The sequence below is a fragment of the Pelobates fuscus genome, chromosome 3 (genome assembly GCF_036172605.1).
Source record: "Pelobates fuscus isolate aPelFus1 chromosome 3, aPelFus1.pri, whole genome shotgun sequence".
Lineage (NCBI taxonomy): Eukaryota > Metazoa > Chordata > Amphibia > Anura > Pelobatidae > Pelobates > Pelobates fuscus.
The window spans coordinates 168,629,375-168,656,000 of NC_086319.1; the positions used below are offsets into that span (position 1 = coordinate 168,629,375).

General features: G+C 41.0%; 1 protein-coding gene across 7 annotated transcripts in view; it reads right to left on the reverse strand.

Moving 5' to 3' along the window:
• CACNA1C (calcium voltage-gated channel subunit alpha1 C) overlaps positions 1-26,626 on the reverse strand; it is a 590,913-nt gene that overhangs the window by 159,681 nt on the left and 404,606 nt on the right. For all 7 annotated transcript variants that reach the window (XM_063447661.1, XM_063447667.1, XM_063447665.1 and 4 more), the window contains 4 exons: positions 21,546-21,685; positions 19,758-19,897; positions 5,969-6,130; positions 1,606-1,802 (listed from right to left, as the gene is read on the reverse strand). In XM_063447661.1, the coding sequence (XP_063303731.1) occupies positions 1,606-1,802; positions 5,969-6,130; positions 19,758-19,897; positions 21,546-21,685 (639 nt within the window). The remainder of the gene's footprint in view (positions 1-1,605; positions 1,803-5,968; positions 6,131-19,757; positions 19,898-21,545; positions 21,686-26,626) is intronic.

Here is a 26,626-nt window from a genome sequence, read left to right on the forward strand (position 1 = left end):
TTTCTCCTGTCTCTAGCCACCAAATTTAGCTCATTGAACAAAGTATACACCAAAATAGCCCCTTTAAAGTTGTTACAAAGTTTGTCCATCCGTAATACAGGCTTGAGTAGAGGATTGTGACACCTGTAATTCCTTGATGTCAATTCCAAATTAAAGAAAAGAATAGCTGATCTGAAAACAGAATTGACTAGCAGAATTTTGAAATTCATCTATTTTGGCTTACATTTTGAAATTCACTTAAATTCACTTTGACTTTCCGACAATTCTCACTTCTCAAATAATTCTCAAATAATACTCCTGGCTTTCAGGTAATTTTCTAAATCACCATCTTCTTAAAAAGCTAAAAATTATGAGAAATATATTGGAGCAACAAATGCAGCATTGGGTTTGAACATCCCTGAGTTAGACCACAGGTTAATGCACTTTGGACCATTATAGATTCACTTGTGGTCCAGCAGGGGGCCCTTGCCACATACTATGTACTTGCTTAGTATCTGTAGCTCAAAAAGTGCTAAGCAGACATTCCCATTTCTATTCTCAGACAAGAAGCTATTTATAAAGCTTTTCCTCTTATTAAGCATTTATAAAGCCACTTCAAATGTATAATTATTTACCCCGCAGGACAAGGGGAATCAAAAGTTTGGACATGGGATTGGCTTAGTGATAGCAATGGGACAGTGGCCTGTGGCATGACAACATTTTAAGTGAACATAGGGTAATAAAAAGCCAGATTTTTCAACCACGTTGATGCACTGCAGGTCTTTGACACTGTTATAGTGTCTTAAATTATAGTTCCATGCAATTCCACCTAAAAGGAAGTGGAATAATGATACATTATTTACAAATCAAGCTGTCTGATACAGATACACACAGTGATACACAAATATTAGACTAACACAGGTACACTCAAAGATACACACACAGTAGTCTAACACAGGAACACACAACAACAAACACAGCATTTTGACACATACATACATAGTAGACTGACACAGATAAAGAAGATGAAACACACAACAGTAAAGCAGAGATCCCCAAAATGATACACAGGCACACACAATGACACACACACACAAAAGGAGACTGAAAGAGAAACACAAATGATACAACCAGAGAAAAATAACAGAACAACACACAATGATACACACACAACAGACTAACACAGAAACACACTATGAAACACAAACAGCACACTGACACAGACGCACAATAAAACAAACAGCACACTGACACAGACACACAATGAAACTCAAACAGTAGACTTACAATAATGCAGCAGATTGAAACAAACAGATACAATGATAAACAAAAAGCAGACTGCATTCAATTCACACTTAGTAGACTGAAATTGTGAGCCTTAGAAATAATGAAAATGCACTAAAAGGATAACATCTAGACTTCTGCACAAAACCCTTGCAGCTGCTTTGAACGAATAAAATGACTGTTAATCGATGGATGAACGAATCGATTAGTTCATCTGTCAAGTAACAGGCTAACAGCATACATTTAACAAAAATAACAAATCTACTGTGTCACTCAGGAGCCCAGATTCATACATTACATCCAATCAAAGCTAAAAAGTAAATGTGAAGCTCAGTCACTCACCCAGTACAGCACGTCTGTCCAGCCCTCCATGGTAATGCACTGGAAGACAGTGAGCATAGCAAACGCGAAATTATCAAAGTTAGTGATGCCGTGTTTTGGACCATCCCAACCCGATCTGCATAGAGTTTCATTGGGACAATGGCGCCCGTTATTGCTCTCTAAAGCGCAGGGCGAAGGTTCATCCTCTGCAGGAATATCTAGATGAATGAGAGAAGAATAAATACACATTAAAAAAAAAAGACAATGATTTCTAACACAAACCTTAATTATTATAGTAATGTAACTTACACAACATCAATCAAATAATTCAACTTTAAAATGTACCAAATAGTTTTATTGTACAGTCCATTAAGGCATGGCTAAGTGGTGAATGTCGGTGCAACAGGTCAGAAGTTCCCACATTAGGACCTGACCCACTGCTGACTCTTAAAAACCACATATGGAGACAGATTGGTCATTAAAACATGGTTTACTGAAGATAGATGAGTATTTGTGATGGTCAAGCTGACATATATATGTACTTATCTTTTGTTCCTAAGAAACAGATGTGACAACACTGCAGTTAAGATAAGTAAAAGTTGTAATGTAAGTTCAATATTAGTTAATGAACTTGATGGACTTTAGACTTTTTTTTAAATCTATATAACTTTGTAACTATGTAACCTAAATTGAGATTAGGAATTAAAGTTAGAAATTATGATTAGAAATTAGGGATAGAGGCATTAGGAATCTAGGTTCTAAAACAGGTATGCATATCCAATGTTACCAAGTTATAAAGCAAGACACCATCATTCAGCTAACAGATAACACCATCATTCAGCTTCCCATTCTGTCAAGCCTCCTACCCTCCCCCCTCCCCCCTCCCCTGTGGTGAAGAAGGGGTTAATGTCCCTCAGCGCTGGCTCAGCTCGCATTAGGATCTCCCCATAGGAAAGCATTATTTGTTGCTTTACTATGGGGATCCCGGTGACGATGGAAGCTCTCATGCATAGCGTGAGGACGTCCAGTGCTGTTTTAGGCGACCAAAAGTTGTCTAAGCACATAAAAGTCCCTCTAGTGGCTGTCTGGTAGACAGTCACACGAGGAGGAGTTAACCCTAGCAGGTGATTATTGCAGCTTATAAAAACTGCAATAATTAGATGCTTAGGGTTAAGGGTGACGGTAGTTGGTAACCAGACCACTTCACAGTTACATAGTTACATTGCTGAAAAGAGACTTGCGTCCATCAAGTTCAGCCTTCCTTCAATGAGCTAAAGTGGTCCGGGTGCCTACAATGCCCCTTTAAGAAGGAATTGAAACTGCACTGTTGAATGTTAAATAGACAGACTGGCAGACCTGATATTAGGACCTTCTGTATATATGGGTGCAGGTTGACCAACACCACATTCGTGTCTGAATCATTAATGGTTTTTGAGTCGTTGGAGGCAGTTTTAAGGGGGTTGTTGGGAGGTTCCATGCACCCCCAATCTCCTTTAAAGCAACTTCACGGGGGGCGTGGCCGACAGAGCGAGCAAGCAGACGTGTCTCCTTTGAGCTCCGTAAGGGCCTGGGAGAAAAAACGACAAAGAGCCGCGAAAATAGCGATCCCGAAAATAGAAACGATACCCCCAACACATAGTGACGATGGGGCGCAAAAATAAAAGAACTCACCAGCAAGAAGCTCCCCGGCAGCAAGATATTCGGCTTTCCTTTGAGAGGCCGCAGGCACAGCGCCAGACCAAAATGGCGCCGGAGGAGCAGGGGACGCCGGAGCCTTCAGAGGCCTCCCAGGAGGAGGAAGACCCGCCGAGCTCGCCATGCTCCAGAGCGGAGTCTAGCCTATCTGAGGCCGACGAGGATGAGACACCCTCCACGAAAGGAGACATCAGGAGGCTGCTGACCGACCTCAGGAAGGTCTGGAAGGAGGACCTACAGGCAGCCCAGGCGGAAATAGGGATGATCCGTCACAGGGTGCAGGAAATGGAGGACAGAGAGGCATCCAGAGCTCAACACATACAATCCACAGACAGCAGACTGGAAAGCCTCTCCTCCCAGGTACAACAACTGACCCAAGCAGTGACCACACTAGAAACACGCCACAGACAAAAAAATCTGCGTCTCAGAGGCGTCTCAGAAGAGATACCGGATGAGATGATACTTACCTTTGTAAGAGACCTAACAAACACTATGGGCATCACAGACACCCCTGCACAACATACCATAAGCTCAGCATTCAGAGTGAGGAAGTCTGCTGCGGCTCCAAGCAACGCGCCTAGGGATATAATAGCCGTAACCAGAGATATCTCAGTAAAAACAGCGATTATGAAACGATCCAGGGAGGGGGGACCGGTACAACATAAGGGCCAAATGGTCTCAATATATGCGGACATACCGTTCTCTGCTCTAATGGAAAGGAGGAAGCTGGCCTCAACCGCCAGAAAACTAAGAGAACACTCCATAAGGTACCGCTGGGGGCAGGGGGGATCACTGGTAGTGACCAGTGGAGACGCAACTACAACACTGACGTCAGCAGACGATCCTGTGCCCCTGTTGCAGAAACTTGGGTTCCCACCTCGTACACGAACAACCGCTGAAGAGACGCAAGTAGAGTCACCCAAGAGAAACAGAGATCCCACGGCCAGCGGCACCCCTGAGTTCCGGCAAAGATTGCTCTCACCGGCCAAACAGACACAACCCACAATGAAGGGCAAGGACACCAGCTCAAGCAAACCGCGACATGTAGATGGACAATTCAAAGTTCAGAGACTCACATACCAGAAACCAAGCGGGATCAACACAAAGAGCTATTGAAGCCTGCTGAACCTTCCCAAGCGCCCGGGCTCATATCGACGGATGTATGCCTAGACACAGAACTATTCCCACTGAGTTTTCCTGTATTTAGGATATTTCCAGATTTTCATCACCCATTCATATTGTTTTTATTGTGCATACCTATGCCTCACGTACCTTCACAATGTCTTGTAAATTGTTCTTTATGACGTATACAGTCAAATGTGCCACTACATCAGTGCTTAATTACCTTACCCATAATATGGTAAAGATGTTTAATGCAAAATAATCTCAATAAAATTCAAATTGAAAAAAAAAAAAAAAGCAACTTCACTGGTTCTAAAGTCCATCTCCCGCATTCTGTAAGCTGTACTGCTCAAACGGTAAACTGTGAGCAAATTTCAGAAGAGGAGTTTGACCCAGGTGCTACAGAAACAAGCAATGTTGATGTTGACATAGCCTCAGCCACAGCCTCCCATAATTTATGTGACACTTTTGCCGATATCAAACCATGCTGTTTGCATAACATATGGAAGGGAATTATATCTGGACAGACTCCAGGGAGCAGAGGCCAGAGGGGGATACTTTAATTAGTTATTTTAAATTTGTTTAAATTATTATTGTATTGCCACATACAATACACGAACCATTAGTGGTATTTCATACATATTGCGTGTTAGTATTCAGTTTTGTAATATTCACACTTCTCTATTCTGTAACCAACCCCAGCATACAGTTTGTATGCTGCAAACCTTTCCATAATATATGTGCACTGTTTGGAAGCGCGTATCCCTTGTTTGTGTGATAGTATGTATTTTTGAATGCATGTGTATATATGTGTGGGAGTGCATAGAAGTGTATATACACATATGTATGTGTGTAGGCCAACCCCTTTGTGTATGTGCAGTTCTGTCAAGGAATATTTTCTAAATATGTATCTTGGGAGTGTCACTTTGTCTGTCTGTCTTCTATCTATGTCTGGTAGTATGTGCCCGTGTCTGAAAGTGTGTTTGGTACTTTGTATGTCTGTGGGTATATCAGGAAGGGTTTATGTATAAGTGTTAGGCAATATGTAAGCCTGTCCGTTCATATGTCCATGTGTGTAAGTGTCAAGAATTACATGTGCATATGTCTGTATTTTGTGTGTTCATATATGTGCATAGGTTTGGCATTCTGTAGCTTAGGTTACTTGGCCTGTATCATTTGTAAGTGACCACCTTGTTTAGTTCCGATCCTCCTCCCCAATAAATTAAATGCTTAAATTGCCCTTGCCTGTAACTGACCCTTGAGGGTGAGACAACCCTACATGACCTTTTCTTAATAAATCTGACAAACATATATGGCCTGTCAATATCTTTTAAGCAGTTGACAATCCTACACGCACTGTCATTGACTTCTGTGGGTGTTTGCTACTATACATCTGGATTGTAACTGACAACAACTTCAGCGTACATTTGGGGCTCAACAGTCCCAAAACTATGTGACTATATAACCTACCCTACTGATAATAAGAAAATTTATATTTCCATATTGCTATGGACATGATCTTGTACTTATATTTCTACAAATCTAAACACACATTTATCCAACTCACCTGGATATCCATTTGTCAGGTAGTAACAGGTTTTGTGCATCTTCCCCATAAAGAGTTCCAGCCCAATAATAGCGTAGATGATAATGACAAACAGCACCAGCAAAGCGATGTGCAGGAGAGGAACCATTGCCTTAATAATAGAATTTAGCACCACCTGGAGACCTGAGCACAGCACAAAAAGGCAGCTGAAGTAGCAAGCACTGAAACACAAACATGTTAATCACGCCATCAATGTTCTTTTTGTATACATAAGTCACAGCTTTATTAACAAAGTCAAAAATACCCAACACGTTGGAAGAGTTAATGAAAAAGCTATCGACTTTGTATTTCTGTAGTAGGTCCGTCACAGTGTAAAAAAAGAGACTAGTAAAAAGAGGGAATTGTGGGCACTCCGGGAACATGAATTTCTAAGCTGTGGTGCTGCCGTAGAAAGATTAAATAGTGCTAGTGCTATGTAAACTAGAAAGTATTTCATTTTAATCTGTTTTGTATTAAGTTTACTTAGCACTAGTACTATCTGATATGTCTCCCACATTAAAATGAGTGTAGGACCCACCGATATTGGGATACTGTAGTGTAGTGGTGGGCACACTTCCCATATTTGTTTGCTGAGATAGGTGATTTTAAGTAGCCTTGTAAAATGTAAAACAGCTTTTTGGTGTGTGAGCTGTTCCTTAATCTGTATTTTGCAAAAAAGAGACTAGACACCACTTTTTTATACACATCTTGGTATTTCATATAAATGTGAACCAGGCGGATGAGAAAGTTAAGAATATCAATTTATCCAATATTGCTGTGAGTTCGTTAGTGCAGATCACAGGACCCAAAATTGTAACTTCCAATGAGCTTTCAATCTGCTACACGAAGAATTGACAGTGTATCGGACTAGTATACAATACATTTAATAATTCATGATTCACCATGATTCTTGATTCACCATGAGATGACTTTATAACACTGCACATGTAACCAAGGACATCCTTTAAAATAGGGGTGTGCAACTTCTGACCCGCAGGTCAAATCCAGCCCGTGGATGCATAACCGCTAGCCTGCAGTCAACTAGGCATGTGCGCATGCAGCCTAAGGAAATTGCATCACCACAGTCATCCAATTGAAAGGCATCAACATCAGGCACCCATTATTTGAGACATGGCAACAAGTCTCTTTCTCAACTTTACAGCTCAAATTCACTGCTCTCCTCACATGCAGAGCCGCATGTGTAAATGGTGGGAAGTTGAGCAGCAGCCTAGCATAGAATGTGGACAACTCCAAGTATGCTGCTTTGGGGGAGGACTTCCACTGTAAAATGGCACAGGGCACAGAGAAAAGGAGCATTTTCGACAATGTGAGTCACATCACTTGTGGTGGCCCCCAGTGCCCCGTCCACCCATCTCTACCATTGTTGGGAGGTATGACATTAGGAGGGAGTGATAAAGAGAGACACAAAGGAAGGAGGGTAATAGTAAAGAGGTTCTGGAAAACCAGACATCAGAAAGATCAGTTCCAAGATTCAAGCATAACTATCTTAGTCAGTCAACTGACCCCTCTCTAACAAAAATGTTGTGCACCCCTACTTTCAAATGTGTTTGTATAGAAAACATATGGGATTCATTACTTCCCGACAGACATTAGGACATTTCGTGCCGTCCTACACAGAGTGGGCTTAAATGCCTGTTAGATGGCATGGAGTAGGAGGATAGGGATACGGTTAGAGTTAGTGTAAGCTTTAGATAATGGGTATGGCTGGTATAGTGTTAGTGCGGGGGTTGGTATAGGGTTATCGTTGAGTTTATGTTGAGTTCTTTTTATTTAATTGGATGTGTAAAAATTATTATAATAAAACACCCCCCACCACCCAAAAAAAAAAATTTCCCCTATTTTTAAAATGTTGTCAAATTCTTTATTTTTGCTCATATCACATAGAAAAGCAGTACAAGAGCACCAGGTAGCTTTAACCAGGCACAACGAAAAGCAATTAGCATGTAAATTTAAATAGAGGTGTATAACAATCAACATATTATGAGTATATGTGAGTTGAGATTTTTTTATTTAAATAAAACACAAAATTGAAATAACAGAATAAAACTAGCTTCAGTATTGAATGAGCTATGTGGCATCAAATAACATTGTGAGGTCCTATGCTGTGTATTATGCACGCCATGGGCTTTCATAAATAACTGAACCATCTATGCATAGAAAAGTTGGTATTGAGGGGTAGTGTAGCATAGCATGAGCTGAGTAAGAGCACTTACGGAGCCAGATGGGAATGCAAAATATACACCCTGTTCCAAACTATTATGCAAATGCTATTTTTCTCATTTACCTAAATAATTGATGTAAATAACAGTCCGCATAATTCTCATGTTATCAACTATTAAGAGTACAATTAAAATGTTATTGAACAAACCTCCGAATGATAACAGTATTTTTTTTAAACATAAAAAACTTACAATACACTGTTCCAAATTATTACACACAGTAAGTTTCAAAACACTTTATATGTTGTAAAGAACTGAAAATTGTCATTTGTTGTGTTTGCAGCATATTTACTGAAATCAAAAGCAATTTCAATCAAACTTATAACAACATTTTAACTTTCAAACATTTTAACAGGTCACGTTACATTTTAACATAGGACTCCTTATTTGATAGCAGCTTCACAAGTCTTGCATCCATTGAACTTGAGAGTTTTTGGACAGTTTCTGCTTGAATTGTTTGCAAGATGTCAGAATAGCCTCCCAGAGCTGCTGTTTGGATGTAAACTGCCTCCCACCCTCATAGATCTTTTGCTTGAGGATGCTCCAAAGGTTCTCAATAGATTGAGGTCAGGGGAGGATGGAGGCCACACCATGACTTTCTCTCCTTTTATCCCCATAGCAGCTATTGATGCAGAGGTATTCTTTGCAGCATGAGATGGTGCATTGTCATGGATGAAGATGATTTTATTACGAAGAACATAGTTCTTCAGTACCAGGGAGGAAAATGGTCAGTCAAAAACTCCACATACTTTGCAGAGGTCATCTTTACACCTTCGGGGACCCTAAAGGGGCCGACCAGCTCTCTTCCCATGATTCCGGCCCAAAACTTGACTCCACCACCGCCTTGCTCACGTCGCAGCCTTGTTGGAACAGGGTGGCCGTCCACCAACCATCCACTACTCCATCCATCTGGACCATCCAGGGTTGCACGGCACTCATCAGTGAACAGGACTGTTTGAAAATGAGTCTTCATGTATTTTTCTGCCCAATGCAGTCGTTTCTGCTTGTGAGCATTGGTTAGCGGTGGCCGAATAGAAGGTTTTTGCACAGTTCCAAGACTCTGGAGGACTCTATACCTTGATGTCCGTGGGACTCCAGAGGCACCAGCAGCATCTGTTTGCTGCTATGTAATGGTATTTTAGCAGCTGCTCTCTTGATCCGATGCATGGATCTGGCAGAAATCTTCCTCCATGTGCCTTTATCTGCACAAACCCGTCTGTGCTCTGAATCAGCCACAAATCTCTTAATAGTGCGATGATCACACTTAAATTTTCGTGAAATATCTAATGTTTTCATACCTCGTCCAAGGCATTGAACTATTTCACTCTTTTTGGCAGCAGAGAGATCCTTTTTCTTCCCCATATTGCATGAAAATGGTGATCTGCTTAATGATGAGGAACACCCTCCTTTAGTAGTTTTCCTTAAATGGGGTTATCTGGAAATCTAAATATCACAGGTGTCCAAGATTGTTTTCGGTGATCAAAAGAGCCCTGAGACACAATGCCATCCATGAGTTAAACTGAAAAACAAAATATTTAATCTTTCTGACACTTAAATAGAATTTGCATAATAATTTGGCACAGGGTGTGTATATATATATGTATATGTATATATAGAAACATGGAGGGAGTAAAAGGTTATTTGCATAATATAGGAACAAATATAAGTTCATACGGTTTCAAGCAGGAGGGTCTGCCGTCCCGATCATAACCCTTCCAGGAACGAATGGTGTGATCGCGTTAACTGACCAGTCCCTGCGGCTCTGAGATAGAGGGGATTCAGACGAAATCCCCAATACGTAAAGGAAGACCGATGCATCACAAAGCTATGTGAGCGGGAGCTTCTTGCCGTCCTTCTCTGCCATCAAGCTATGTGGGTGCTGGTTCCACCACCTTTCCCTCTATTTTTAACATTCTATTCACAGCTAATATTGTGTTATGCAAGGGGGCACTTGAAGAGGAACCCTTAAATTACAGCCTTGCTGTCCAGCTAGGATTTATATATGAGCTCAGCAATGCTCTTTTTTTCAGTTTCCATTACAGTTACCATATATGTTTTATACATTTTGATACATTTTCACAATGTACTGAACTATTCAGATTTTGCTAGTAATTTAAAATTTTCTGTGTTTTTAAATAGTATTTTTTCCATACCTCCTGGTAAAAAAACTTTGTTGTGAGATATAGGAGAAATAGTAAATGTAATTCCATTACAACGTGTGAATTTAAGGAATGCCCTGCAAAGCCCCGATGGTATGAAAAACTTATCAAATAGGTTCAAAGCAACTGCTCCAGTAAAGGTGTGTAATTATGTGTAACAACCGTGTAGCTACCTAAGCATAAAGCAAAATGGAGTCCATAACAGCTGGAGTGCCAAAGGTTAGCACCACTATTAGCAACACAGATATGTACAATACACACACTTGACAGTCCTGGGTACTGAGGGATATTTATATTTAAAGGGGAACTATAGCAACATTACAAATTGCTTCTGTATGAAACAACAATCTATGATGAATATTTCTAAATGCGTCGTTTTGCTAGAATGGGACAAGCCCTTTTGAGCAGCTCCTTAAAGGGAAAGCACTCTAACCATTTCATCTGATTGGATATTGGTAAAAGTTCCAGCAATCCTCTGGCGCAGTCCTCCAATTCAGTGTTAAAACATTTGCAAGTAGTTTAACACTTCTACTGGAAGTATGGTTAAGACAGAGATCATACACTCCCTTCAAGCTATACCAATTCATACCAGCAATGTGCTCTCTGATAGGCTGAAAGTGGTCAGCTGACACGCTCAACCAATCACAGCCACCCATTGCTGCTCAGGCTAATGCCTCCTCTTTAGCCCAAGCAGCACAGAAGGATTGTGTGGTAGAACCTACCACCAATTTTGTACGTTTTGCCCCCTTTTGTGTCTTTTTTCCCTTTTCCATTCAGGAGTTGTTATATACGAACTCCCTCCATTTGTTTCCCAAATGAGGACCACCCCTGTACCCCATTAGAATGTTCACACCAGCAGCTTAAGTGCGAAACTGCAAGGGAATTTATTAATGAATGCTTCCCCTGGGTGGCAGCCATTTCGTATAACAAAATGCACGTGATTGACAAATGAATGGCGGCCATCTTGTTTCCAGAACATAGGCAGCGGCACTTGGTCGTCAAGTGCCTGAAACTCTTTTCGGCTAGGCACTCCCACGAACCCCGGTAAAGATTGGACCACTGCCCATTCTACTTCCCGACCAGCTATGCGAACGTTGTTCAGGAGATATGAACTCCTGAACAGGGGGAGCATTCGTACCCTGAAACTAAGAGAATCCCTTGCATGGTGTTCACACAGGAACCCACGAACAGAGACCAGCCAGGACAACTATTTCCTTGGAATTTTTTGGGCTAGCGCCACGTGTCTGTCACGTCCTGTTATGCTGGGTTTTCTGGGTTCATTCCTTTAGTCCATTCCTGGAATTCCCAGTCTCCTGGATTCCTTTATATGCTTGTTTTATGTTGCCACACCCTTTCCTTTTTAATACATCCTTTTGTTTCAGTTGGTTTCTGCATGCAGTTGTTCCAGGTCCTCTGCCCCTTTCTTGCAGGTAAGTGCTGTGTGTGTTTTATTGTTGTTTATTTAGTCATGCATATCTAGGAAGTTAGGACCCACCCTAAGTGGAGTACTTTGCCGCAGTGGTGGGCTGCATACATCTTGGCCATTTATGTATGTCTAAAACTCCAATGTTACATAAATCTCCAATGTTACATGTTATTACACATATAGTACTAAGTTTTGCCTTGCATCTCTTGTCTCATTCTATTTGTCTTGTATTCCCAGTTCATGTACAGTCCTGCCCTGTCCATGTTCTGTTCATGTTTCCCTCATGTATTGTGTACGGTTTCTGTCCTGCTCCAGTTCTGGGTTTTTCTAGTGTTGTCTTATATTGTTTGGTGCCTGTTGTAGTCTTACCTTATTTCTAGTACTAGATACATATCTGCTCTATATCAGCTCCTGGCATCCGCTAAGCTGCATCAGGGCTCTGGTATGTGGCCGCACAAACCCTGGTGCTCAATACCAGGGGGCGTGTGGTTACCCTGCTCCAGACCCTGATTGTCCATTTCCACGCTAAGACTCCTATCATCTTCATCATCAGGCATACAGGGGTCCCGGTCTTCGGACCGCGACCCGTGACAGTGTCCGGCCGGTCAAAACTTCACCCCAGTGGCATTCCTGTTTCACCGAACGGATCTGAGTGATCTTTGGATATGTTATACACTCAAATCGGGGATATAACATTTGTGGGGTTCCTAGTTATGGTGGGGGTACTTTTGGGGTACTGTATATTTTGTATGGATATTCTGTACCTGAGAGATAATTTAATTAAATGTTTTCCCACACAATTGTCTCTCAAACACAGAGAATCTTGGGATTGAAACCCCTGTGTTATTGTATTGGAGTCCCCATGTAGGCAAAGACCAGAAAGAACCCAGTCAAGCCACGGCGACTGGGGCAGAAGCACTGAGGTTTTTCCCTGTTCCAGCTAGGAAGCGGTCCTTGGCGGAGGTACCCAGCCAGGGTACAGGGAGCTCTGCTACAGGATGGGACGCTGGTTATTCTCATTTAGCATTAAAACATTAAAACCGGTTTAACAGTAAATAGAAGGACGGCATCAGTGGACTCCACACACTATAACCACTTCAATGAGATGAAGCAGGAAGAGGAGATCACATTAAAAACCAATACAAATATACAAAAATAAGTCCTGAGCTCAAACTCCCAGCAGCAATGATTATAGTACACATCAGCCCTAATACGTACAATAAAAAACAAAGAAAAGTTACTTGCACGCTATCCTAAATCTCTATGCATATTTAAATAACTGGAGGTTTTCAGTATCACTCCAATGGCCATTTAAGTGTAAGCTCACATGCCATGTCAATGGTTCAGAAAAATACCTCTCTCTGTCTCAGAGATTTTTTTTACCTGAAGTAAGATGAATTGTTAGTGTAGGACTCACCTAAGAGGTTTGCTTTGACGTGGCAGGTGAACTTATAATTAAATGGTCATTGGAGTGATAAAAAAAAAATAAAAAACTCCAGTTATTTAAATGTGCACAGGGATTTGGGATAGCGTGCAAGTAACTTTTTCCTTTGGTTTTTAAAACACAATAAAAGAATGAAAATACAAAACGTTTTCCCCCGGGCTGATTTTCAAGCAAGATAAAGATGTACCAACATGTCACAAGGCCATCCTGCTTTGGCCAGTCTGATTTCGTAGAGTTTTCTAAAGAGGTGGCTAAACTTGGCAATCCTGATGAATAATTGCTGTGTCCCTATAGGATACATTTTCAAATGTGTTATTCGCTAAACACTGCATTTCAATTAAACTGCAAAATGGTTGAAAAAATTCTCCACTTCAGTCACAGTTAACTAGTTTTCCTACATTTTGCATCCCAGCCTTATTCCAGTTACTACAATTTGGTATTTAGGGAATATCCACATGTCAAGGATTTTGTGTAAAACAAATCCAATTCAAAATTATAACCAAAGTCTGAAGGGGTGAATACTTAGGCAAGGTCTGTGTGCATTCTTGCCAATTTAGCACCGGTTGTTAGAATCCCCTGGGATATTAAACAGTAGTAGCGCTGTGTCTGCAGAGTCAGACATAATGTTCCTCAGAATTGCTTTGTAGCTGATGATGGAGACATGCTAAGAAGCACAAGATTGTTTGGACTTCCGCCCAATGCTAAATGATTCTGCCATGTACTGGCTGTCAATGGCAGCAGGCACCAGGGTGCAAAGCCTGGCACGTGTAGGAATCACAGCTTAATTAGAGCTCTGTGCATGGCAAAGGAGACACCTTCTGTCAGTACTGTGAATACTCACTCTGGCCTGGCTCCAATAAGGTGGCAATGTGTTCCAGGGCTTGAAGAAATGAGAGTGCATTGAGTGCACAGCGATTAAAACAGGTTGACATAGGAGGGAATGGATTGCCTGCATTTTGTGCTGACTCCCACAGGTGGCCATAGTGAGCCAGGGGAAAGAGTGCACAGGCCACATTCTTGCTCAAACTGGGATTGATAGTGGGCCAGGACTAAAAGGAATACGGTGTACTTTCTGCAGGTCATGCCCAGATACAGCAGATTACATTGGCATAGTAGGTCCTATCCTAGCAACCAAATGCCTGCCCATCGGAGTTGTGTCAGGCTTATGCAATATATGATCATATACTGTAACTAAGCCCCCATTATTTCTGCCTAGGTTAGGTGTTTTTAAATAAAACAGTTTCATTCTGTAAGCTTTGAAATTGCTGTTTAGTGAATGAGTCAGTGTGCTGGATCTAGTATGCTGTATAAATTGGCCACAGCAGCCCCCTCACAGTGTATGCATGGTCAGGTGAGTGCAGCCCTCTTGTTTACATATATATATATATATATATATATATATATAATGTCACTAAATACCAGCCATTGCCTTAATTTAACAGAACTCAGTCGCTGTCGTACAGGTCCTTTATTAGTACAATTATTCATAAATGCCAACATATATAGCAGCTGTACAACTACGATAGAGACTTCATAGAAATGAATGTTATTAGTGTTCTAAAACTCCATCCTTCATGAATATTGCATTCATGTCTAATAAACCTGAGGCAAAGTGAAACACTCGTACTGCCAACCAATAATATGGCCCTTTATTACACAGATTCCTGGATATAGCTAGTGTGGGTACTTAAGGATATGTGAAGGGGAATAAATTAAATTCTTCTAGTAGGTTCAAGTAAGAATATTGAAGTGGCTCTTTGTCATCACACCACCGTAGAGCAATGTATAGATTGTTTGTATCAAAATGTAATTCATAATTTTGAAATCTGTTCAGAGTTTGTGCTTTGAGGGTGTTTTTTTATTGTTTGCTTTTTGAAAATCTTTTGGTAACTTTCCTTTTCACTAAGCTTTTAAAAAAATGTGGCCATTCAAACATTTAATTTCCTTTCCACAGCAATATGGAATGCTGAGAGTTAGTGTTATCAACTCAGCATATGCTAAGTTATAACTAATTGATTTATTTTACTGCTCTCATCCAGAGCTTTGCAATGAAACAAAAAGAACAACGGTGGGCTTATATACAAATTGATTTATTATTATTATTATTATTATTTATATAGTGCCAACTAATTCCGCAGCGCTTTACAATATTATGAAAGGGGGAAATTTTACAATAAATGAGGCAATGACATAGGAACAATTGGTAGACGAGGACCCTGCTCAAACGAGCCTACAGTTATATTATTCTTACCTCCCAGCAGTCCTGGATTTGGTGGGAAAGTCCCAATTTTGAGTACCTATTTTGCCATCTCATGTTGATTCCCTGGTGTACTGCATTTAGGGATATCAGGGAATTGTTCCCAGAAAGCAGAGTATCAGTGCATTATTAGACGGATTTGTGATGTGCTGCTCATTCACAGTGGGCTTCAACAGTACCTTTGCAAGGTCTGCCCTGTGTTGGACGAGACACGGATGCCGTCAGTCAGCCTGGCATTCATTCATGCCAGAAAGAATCATGCCTCTTTGGGCATGCCATCCGTTTTGCAGGTGGGTTACACCTTATTGCAACACTTGTCCTTACCAGCCCACCCGAAACTCAGATCCCCACAAAGGGGTTTGATCCAAGTTTGCAGAACCTCACACAAACTGCTATGAAAGACAGCATGTGAGCTTACAAGATGAAGTAGGGATTGGCCGATATAATTTTCCAAAGCCGATGCCAATACAGATTATCAGACAACTTTCGGGCTGATTGACAATATTCTGTAGATTTAAACTTTTGAAAAAGCAACACAATTTCTGCACAAATCTGGCATTTACTGAATATGCTAAATGCAATCACACTCCTATAACTCTCAGGCAGCCAGTACAAGCTGGCATCTCACTGTTAAAGGGTGTTATTGTTAGGAGTGTGCTTGCTGTCAGCACTCACACTCCTATCACTCTTGAGCAGCCAGCCCAGTAAGTTACAGTATATTATTCACTTTTTCACCTCCCTGCCTTCAGCTAAGTTCTGCAAAGGGGGCATGACGTGAGGTTGCAACGTGGATGCAAAAGAAGGAGTGCAATGACTGGGAGAGAGAAGTAAGTTATCGGTAAATTACAAGACTGATACCGATTATCAGAAATATGCAGAATATTTGCTCTTACTATCATCAGAAACGATAATTGGTCTACCCTAATCTACAGACATCACATATCCACAACTTTTATATTTGTGTACAGGATTATAAAAAGGGGCGTACATTCCCAATAGGTTTAGTTTTAACAAATAATAGTCGGTTGAGGTGTGCCAAAACCGACGAGAGGCTAGGCCTGCAAAAAAGAGGGCCCGCCTGGTTGTAATGATCTGATAAGAGGGTGTGGTGGGAGGGGAACTTCCGGATCGACGAAGACAGGTAAGCAGGGGTTTGTTAGGCTTATATAGGGCTTTAAATCCCTCCCACAATTTCAGGCATATGCCTTCTATATGTCAAATTGCAAAATTGCTAGATTGTAAAAAACGTGCACTAGTGCATTCAAAATCTGCCAGAACTGACTACAGGTTAGAAATAATCCAGCTATCAAAAATGTAAACGGGAGTATTTTGGTATTTTTGAATAAAAGGGATAGTCAGATTAATGTTATTATTTATGTTAAAATTCAGCTATACTCTTATGTAAGCAATTATTAAAAGAAGTACAGTAAGTGACAGATATTTCCAGATACATAGATATAAAAGTTTGTTTTGAATTAATTATCAAAAAGCTAAATTGAGAAAAAAACAGCAAAGTTGGGGAGATTGTTTAACAGCTGTATTTTATAAACGCATGTAACTTAACTAATTCATGCTACTCAAAAGCCAACATGCCAATGATGCAATCCGTAGAGTCACATGAACGTGCCTTTACATGGCAGATTTGCTCTGCATTTGACATGGAATGACATATTTAATGACGTGCTCATGCAAGGCTTTTTCTGTGCTTTTTATTTGGTGTCCACAAAAGCAGTACACCAAGGAAAATGCAGAAAAAGAGGACTGTTAATCAGACTTTAGGACTCTTGGGACGTATGGATTAAATGGTGCAATCAGTTTACCATAAATCATATAAAATCACAAATACAGCCTCTGTTTTAATTTATTTTTTCACCATTATTCCTAATACTATTCCTGATAATTTTCATTGACTTCTAAGATTAGAAAGCAGTGACCATGGGTAAATATACCAAACGTTAAAAACAAATTAATATTAAGGCCAGTTGGTGAAATAGCACCCGTAAATCCGTGTGCCAGACTGCCAGTCTTTCAGCTCAGTACCCATGAGGGCACAGTATGTCATGGATTAAGCTGTTTGCATTTCTTTTCTGAGTGCTCAAGTAAGGATCCCCAATAAAATGATTTACATGCTGAGATTCTGCATCTGTTAAGACTAGTGTTGTACATCCCATCGTGATACTAATGAGAATTTCACAGGCTTCTTACAGCTGACGTAAATGGGTAATTTTGAATCTTGCTTTCTCATTCTCAATGTTATAATGATGTCTGTGGCCTGGCTGTGGGAGAACAAATATTGTAGAAGGTCAGCAATGGTAGCTGTGCAGACTGGGTAGAAAATTAATAAGAAATTAAAGGGACACTCTAGACACGCCAATCACTTCATATGAAGTGGTTATGGTGCTAGGGTCCTATTTAAGTAGGCTTTTGTTTGACAAATTTGTCAGACTGATAGAATAGGACTTTAAAAGTGTCACTTGGAGCTCTATTTTATGGCCATTCAATCAAATAGCTGGGAGTTACACTTCTTGGCTCTCAGCAGGTATAGAGTGCTCACATGCAGGGTCTGGGACACTGCCTTCGGAAAGTGTCCCAGACACGGTCCAAAGACCGACCCTGTGACTGATGACTGTGTAAGCACAAATTTTAAGAAAGACAGACATAGTCTGTTAGACTATGTCTGTGATCTGTGACATAGTCAAGTGATCTCTCCCAGTCAGCAGTGCCTGCGAATCCATTTCATACCAGTGCGACATATAAACTCATATATTGTATGAGTTTGTATGCAAATCTAAAATAGAAATACCCAGCTCTTTGACTGACAGGGCTTGGATGCAACTCTACAAGCTCCAGTTCTAAGGCCTCTTTTGTCAATCTAACAAATGTGTTTGGGCAAATGTGGGCAATGAGTAAAGCTTAAAGGGACACTCCAGGCACCCAGACCACTTTTGCCCATTCGAGTGATCTGGGTGCCAACTCCCACTACCCTTAACCCTGCAACTGTAATTATTGCAGTTTTCATAAACTACTAGACAGCCACTAGAGGGCACCTTCTGGTCTGCTATAGCGTAGCTAGATGTCCTCACGCTGTGTGAGGACCTCCAGCGTCGCTAAAATCCCCATAGGAAAGCATGCTTTCCTATGGAGAGGTGTAATGCGCGTGCAGGGCATTGCCGCGCATGCGCATTAGGTCTCCCCCGCTGGCGGGCAGGATCAGTCTCCCCCGCCGGCTGACGTGGTGACGGGGAGGAGCATGGGCGGAGGAAGAAGCAGCGACGAGGGACATCGTCGGTGCCTCTGGTAAGTCACTGAAGGGGTTTTCACCCCTTCAGCAACCGGGGATAGGAGGTGGGAGGAAGAGGGGACCTGCAGTGCCAGGAAAACAGATTGTTTTCCTGGCACTGGAGAGTCCCTTTAAGCAAAGTTTACCCACAATCCACCTATCAACTCTGTCAACAGAATTCCACAGAAGGGCAAATTGAGGAGAACAAAATGGCGGCAGCCATGTTTTGAGATCCAGTACAAGGGGAAAAAGACAAAAAATATTTTTTTTAAAAGGCAAGTGGCAAAGGGGGGGGGGGGGGAAGGGAAAATTCAAAGGGCAAATTACATGAACTAAAGAAAACTGAAAGAAAATAAAAACGTGACAGAGCCGCTTTACAAAAATGAATGTTCACCATGTGCTTTAATCATTGCAGAATTGTGCAGGTCTGCAGTTCTATACATATTTTACACGCACGCACGCACGCACGCACGCACACACACACGCAGCTATGTACTCCTGAGATAAGTAATCTTTGGAACACCAACTTAGAAGAGATGGGGATGAGCAGCATTTAGCACTGCATATCTAAACTCTGAACATTAGAAGAGGGAGATCCAGCAAGTTTAATGTCAAAGTTCTCAGCTGTTTTAGAACATTCCAGCACAGATCCAGAAATGCTAATACATCAAGCGCAAACTGTGCAACTCTCGTGTCAATTCCCGATTTTTTGTACAAACTCTACCCTGCATTGCCCTTTTCGAATCTCAGTGTTTCCCTTCTGATAACATATAATCAAATCTTGCTGGAAGTAGAATAAATGTCCAGAGATTTATAATATCAAGATATTTATTGAACATCTGTACCTGTTAATAGAAAGTGAGTTTGCTTTTTTCAACAGTGACTGCTAAACGTGAATTTCCCTAATCTCATTCTCCTGCCCTCCAGTAAGAGATCTTCAATCTCACTGCAGCAGACCTACTTACTTGGAACTCCAGATACCAGTCTCAGGGGTCTTAGGACTCGGAATGCCCTCAGTGCCTTCACATCAAACCCAGCACCTTTACCTCCAAGGGCACTGCCTCCATCTGCCTTGGTTGCCTGCTCTAATATGGCGCTGAAAAGCCTGTGAAAGAATACAAAGAGAGAGAGAAGAGTTGCAGAGAGGTACACTCAGCAACATGATGTATTAGAGCATCTTAGACATATGGAATTAACACTGTATGCCATACTGTGCAAGAACACCTTTGCATTTGATTTTTTTAAATGGATAAATTTAAAAATGCTTTTCCTAACAAAGTAAATGTTCCTATTTATTTGTATCGGAACCAGTATGGTCCCTTAATTTGAGTAACTTTGATAAGTGCCCCCTTGAGAAGACAAGAACGATATAAAAAGTATATTATTATTAGTAATAGAATCATCATGACCCTCTTAAGGATGCCCTTATCTTATCCTGCTTGGATTACTGTAATCTTACATAGACTGTTTCAACCTCTCATCTTTACTGCTAGATTCATCTCCTTCTCTCCAAATAATATCTGTTATCTAAATCCCTTCATTTCTTCTTTGGCTTTCCTTCCTCACCTCCCAAACCCTGATGTTGTATCTGCTTTATCTCACATTTACCCACAATGTCCATCTCTTTCAATCCCCAACTTTCCACATCCTTGGTGTGGGGGTGGGAAAGCACTGCACATTGACAAAGTGGGGTGACCCCTAAATATGTGTACTTCTATATTTCCTCCATTAAGCTTTTGGCTAGCACTAGGGCACCTAGCATTACTACTTTCTGCCTGAGCTCATTTCTTGTCCATAGAGGTTGAAGATGGCAAATACAGAAAGTAGTCAAAGACAGGTCACTGCCAGGATACTAGATAAAAACACAGTCAAATATAACAGCAACGTCAGAAACCAAAAAAATGTAAATTAAAATTAAAGTTATGTAATATTTCTCTCTTATGGAATGCTATGAAAGAGCCTGTCAAAGGCGGTGGGTGGGAACTTGTATTGCATGCCAGTAGCATACGTGAATGGGAAAGCTGGCTCATAGCCATTGATCGAGCTATACGTTTAAAAATCCATAGAAAAGGGAAAGGAGACATCCTTGCACTATTCTCTGTGCAAGGAGTATGGGTGTCTGTGGAGCTTAGAGTTGCAAAAGTGGTGATAGGAGCCGCACTCAATCCCAGCAGGACCAGCAATCCCACAGTGATAAAGCAACACAAGAAATTCTCCAGGCACTCAAGGTGTTCAAGCCGTAGGAGCAGCAACGTTTTGACCTGCTAAGAGGTCTTTGTCTTTTGTCGAGTTTGACAAAGACCTCTTAGCAGGTCGAAACTTTGCTGCTCCTTTTGTTCCATTAAAACTGCCTTCGGCTTGAACACCTTGAGTGCTTGGAGAATTTCTTGTGTTGACTTACGGAGCTTAGAGTGTCCAATTACATTTGTATCTGTTATTGTTTAAACATGTTTATACATTACTGTGTAAACTGTTATTTTTGTTTTAAGAAAGCCATTGTCCAAATGAAGGTAATTACATTATGTAGTTTGATAAATCTTTCATCTAGGGACTCAGCCTGTCCCCGCACAGACATCAGAGCTAAAGGAACATAGATCAAACAGATTCAAACACAGAACAAACAACAGTTAGATTTAGCAGCAGTTTATAATAGAGATCCTGTGCTGTACTGTGTAAAAGGCCTTCTGCAGACTGAAATAATAACAGTAAACTGTGTACTGGAATCAGATGATGATGTACTTCTTGTGACTCACCCTACAACCACGATGATAAAGTCTAGCAGGTTCCAGCCGTTTCGGAGGTATGCGTTAGGATGAAAGAGAAGCCCGTATGCAATGACTTTGAGGAAGGCTTCCACTGTGAAAATGATTAGGAAGAGATATTCTACCCGTTCCTGCGGAAAGATTAAAACATAGAGACACCTTGTTACATTTAACATCAAGCTAAACATGCAATATAATTTATAGCATAATATGCAAACAAGCGCCACAAATCATTTAAAATAACATTCCAGGTACCATAACAACTGCATCTAAATGATGTTGTTACGGTGCCTGGGGGTCCTGGGCACTGTCATATTTAAGTGAATTTAATTTACAAACACTTTAAGTCAAAAGTTGTCCAGACAGCGCACATCCACCAAGCCCCTCTTCCTCTGTGTCCAACTTCAATGCTCGGCACCATTGACATTCTAAGAGCATCAGCTAGCACTCTTAGCCTATCACTGGTTTCCTATTAAAAATAGATTAAAAATAAAATGCACAAGAGAGTTACATATCAAGCACAGGCAAAGGTCTGTTACTAAACATGGAACAAATAATACGCCAGAGTGAACCTGAACTATCTCAATGTTTGCAATATTTCCTTTCAACAGTTCTGGATCTTCAGGACACTCATATTGTAAAAGAAACCTGCCACCCTGTTATTGTGCTTCTTTCTCCTGCCTTCTCTCAGTTGGGCAAGTGGCCTGACAGCTTAGTAGGGATGCAGTCTGGGGCAGATCCAAATCTTTTGGTGTGCCCCCAATGAGGCCAGACCATCCATAACTCCGGCGGGACCATGGCTCCAGATGGCACTCTGAAAGGAGTGGCATTTTGTCGCCCGTTTCATTATGTAACAGGTCTGCAGATGGCTCTCTATACGCCTCCACCTATATCACCTTACGGCAGACCCTGTCGGGTCCTCCGCCCGTGACTGATTTGGGCCCCTAGAAGTGCTCAAGCAGTGCAGTGGCCACTAGAACCAAGCAGAGAGCCCATCAGTAGTGCTCTCTGCATGGTAGTGTAGTTTGAGCACCGGCCATGAGGCTGTCTGTCATCCTGGCATGCTTGACATTAGTGGGTGAAACCACCCATCTCCACGGTTAACCCACCCATTACGGTTGTCACTAGTGATGCAAATTGCATCTCTATCAATGCCCCCTGAAAGTCTACCCACCTTTCCCGATTCCATATCTCCCAAAGGGAAGTACGCAACATACAGCCCACACAAACAAGAAGCCCCCATCACATATCCATACATATATAACACACAAAACACCACTAACTGCTCATGTACACACACAATAACACACAGCCCACAAAACCCCACAAAACATAAACAGCCCCAATACATAACGTAAGAAGCATATGGCAACATACATACATTAAGTAAAAAAAATAATAATAGGACCAGTACTTAAATGGATTCTAAAGTATTGCTTTGGTACAGTTCCTGTTCCTGAACCTGTGAATTTTTGTGAATTCCAAGTAAATTCAATTTTCTCCCAAAAAAAAATGTCTATGTAGAAAAGCATTCTCCACACCATTATTTTCAGTTTGAATATTTTTTCATAAAATTTGAAATTCACTTTGGCTTTACACTTTATTAAATAAACTTGCAAAAGTTCCTTTGTCAGGCAAGAACAATATGCAATGACATTCATTACCAGCCAATGTACGAGGGTAACTGCCAATTAAAGGGTTTTAGCCTGAGCAGGTATACAGCATCCCTCACATATGTAGTTAATAAGACATTAGCTGTCAGGATATATGACATCCATATTCTTTGTGCACAAGAGAAGAATAGTACAGACACAGGTCTGTGGTAGGTGACTTTTTTTCTTGACATTTACCAAGTGCAGGCTCATCAATAAGGCACCACCAAATAATTGTTGCCCCAAAACTTTTTTTAAAAATTGCCAGTGATAAAAGAGTGAATTACTGACATTGTTCCCCTTTGGGAAGGGTTGACTTGCAAATGTTCATTATAAATGCAGTGCTATCATTTTCTCTACCACTATTGCAAACGTTATCGAAGACAACTAGGCATATGTAGAATTTAGGTCGTTTTTGAAATATGCCCAATCAGAGAACACATCAGACATGCTCAGTATGTTCCTAGAGATTATTTTTGAGGTTGCCCATTACACCATGAATTGAACGTCCATTGTTCAAAAGTTTTAAAATCTCATTAAAAAAACATTACAAAATTATATTTTTTCTGCTCATCATTCTGTACACATCAGATTCAGTGGTTGCGATTTAAATCCAGGTCAGAAGCATAAACGCAGAGACCTAAGCCATTAGGCTGCATATAATGTGTCATCAAATAGGAGCACTATGTTTCATCTTCAAATGTCTCCCTCATGTCATCTATGTGTGTCTGACGAAAATGTGTTTCACAAACCACAATACTATGTGCTTTCTGGAAATGTTTACCAAAGTCACTGTGTCTGTCTGAAACATGCTGCCACACTAGAGTATGTCTCCAGGTGCATTTCCATTATTGTATTATCCTGTATCCTCACGTCTTCTTTTATAAACTGGATTTTTCTATGCTGATGTTTGTAATAATTTCACATTTTAGCATAATGTATTTTATCAAAGCAGGAATAGTGTAACTAATTAGCCTAAGTAATGTCTTACACACTAAGTAATATATAATTATATGTTTAACTCTTTAAGTGTCAGGGTGTGCCACTCATATTTATCTGCAATGTGCTGGTCATATTTCCTGTAGGCTAAACTGATAATTTTTTACAGCAAGTTTGATATTTCATGAGTCCAATATATGAGGAGGTGGGTTGCCAGAGAGAGAGGGGTGCAGTAAGCTGCTGTGTATGTATCCTGGCACCTAACCATCTTAATTCCCCTTACCTCTCGCCATTGCATACAGAAATGTAAAGACCACACACTGGCTTTGGTTATGTTGTATCTGACCTTGCTATAATGTTCAGAAAAAGTTTACATGTAATTATATGTAGGATGCACCATCAAATAGGATTCAAAAGCTCTCGTGTATGCACAACCTATGATGGACTTTTAAATCTCTCTCTTTTAGAAGAAAACTGGCCATAACTATTCATGTGCTATATAATGTCTATGTCAAAAACACACAAAAGAACAGCCAGTGGTTAGACTAACAAAAAAAGGGGGGCTGGTGCAAGAATTTTTTTGTTCACCTCTTCAGAGAAAAGGCAGTGTTTACATTGCCCCTGCGGACACCTCCAAGTGGCCACTCCTCAGATGGCCACTGGAGGTGCTTCCTGGCTCAGGGCTGCACAGTAAGCAGCCCTGCCGTTCAGCGTCCCTACGCTCTGCATGGGGGTGCTGAATTCCCCATGGGAAAGCATTGGATTGACAAAAAATCTGCAATGTTGATGATGTCACCAAGGGGGCAAGGCCAGCGCCGGCAGACTCGCGGAGAGCTGAAAATAAGGTGAGTTTTAACCCATTCTGAGGGGGCGGCAAGTATTTTTTTAAAGGCACCCCGAGTCAAAAGTCTAGGTTGTATATCTGTACAGCGCTGTGGCTTTTAAGGGCACTATAGTATAATGTACAGTGTTGGTGTTTGAAGGGGTGCATGTATATATTTATTGCGTTTTAATACAGGGGTGTATTGAATGTTATGTTTGTGTTTGATTGCAGGGATGTGTCTGAATGTAATGTTCACTTTTGAATGTGGATGTACATTTGTGTGAAGTATTTGTGTTTGAGTGAAGGGGTGTATTTGTATATATTTTTTTGAGTTTGAATGCAGGGATGTGTTTGTATGTAATATTTGAGTAAGATTGCATGAGTGTGCTTGTCGGTTTATTATTTTTCTGAATTGCTTCTGCACAATTATCAATCCAAGAACCCTACCAAGGTCCTGGCTCCAGAGTGAGATTTTGATGTGTCTGATTTGGTCTTTTATCTTGTGAGTGCAAGCGATTAAAGCTGTTTATTGCAATTTTTTAACTACTACACTATGTTTTGGTCTCTCCATTTTCCTTCCATGTACTCTACGTGAGGAAAAGAGAAAATAAGAACGTCTTTCACGTCAAAGTTTATTTAAGTGCCTACTACAATATTACACGATTTGTGTTTTATTCTATTTATATTTTTTAGATTGTATATGTGTATGGTCAATTGGGAGCTGCCTGAAGATGCAAGGAGATGTCTGCTGTATTTGGAGTTGGGAGTGTGCACATCACTCTCTGCGTTCTATCTCCTGTGCTCTATCTACTGGGAGGAAGTGAAGTATGATCCCTTGCATCTCAGTATGGATTCTCAGCGGAAACAATCAAACTGACAGAAGGTTGGTCTGGAATTCTGATAAAGGACCACAGGCCCACAATCAATACCCAACCAGGCCCCCCATTACAGATGACTAGTGGAACGTCCATAATGTTGGTGCCACCTGATAGGCCCTTCAGTGTTTTGGTTGCTGGGGCAGTTGCATTGACTAAACCACCATTAACTCAACCCCAGACACCAGCAAATAAACAGACATATCTCACTTTTTTAAAGTAGTAATCCAGGTGGAGGTGTACCTAAAAGACATTGAAATGATTGAAAGTGTTAAGATGAAAACTGCTAGTAAGGTAACATTTTCGAGTTGGAAAATGTTGCAGTTATTCAGCCCCAAAAATTTACAATTGCTTTGTAAATTCCATTGTAAATTATTTTCTATCAAATTAAAAATCTTTAAGGAAAAAACATTACTTCTCTAGAAATTACGCAATTGAATAATATACAGAAAATAATCTACAACTTGTGCAGAGAAACTGCTATGTTTACACTGCAGGGTTAATCCAGCCTCTAGTGGCCGCTTCCGGGATTCTCACTGTGAAAATCACAGTGAGAAGATGCTGATGTCCATAGGAAAGCATTGAGTAATGCTTTCCTATGGGCGTTTTTAATGCACGCGGGGCTCTGGCCACGCATGTGCATTCAGCTCCACTTAGGAGCCAACGTCGGAGGGGGAGGAGAGGTCACCAGCGCCGAGGGAACCTGGCGTTGGATTAAGGTAAGTGGCTGAATGAGGTTTTAACCCCTTCAGCCCAGCGGGAGGGGGGCCATGATGGTGGGAG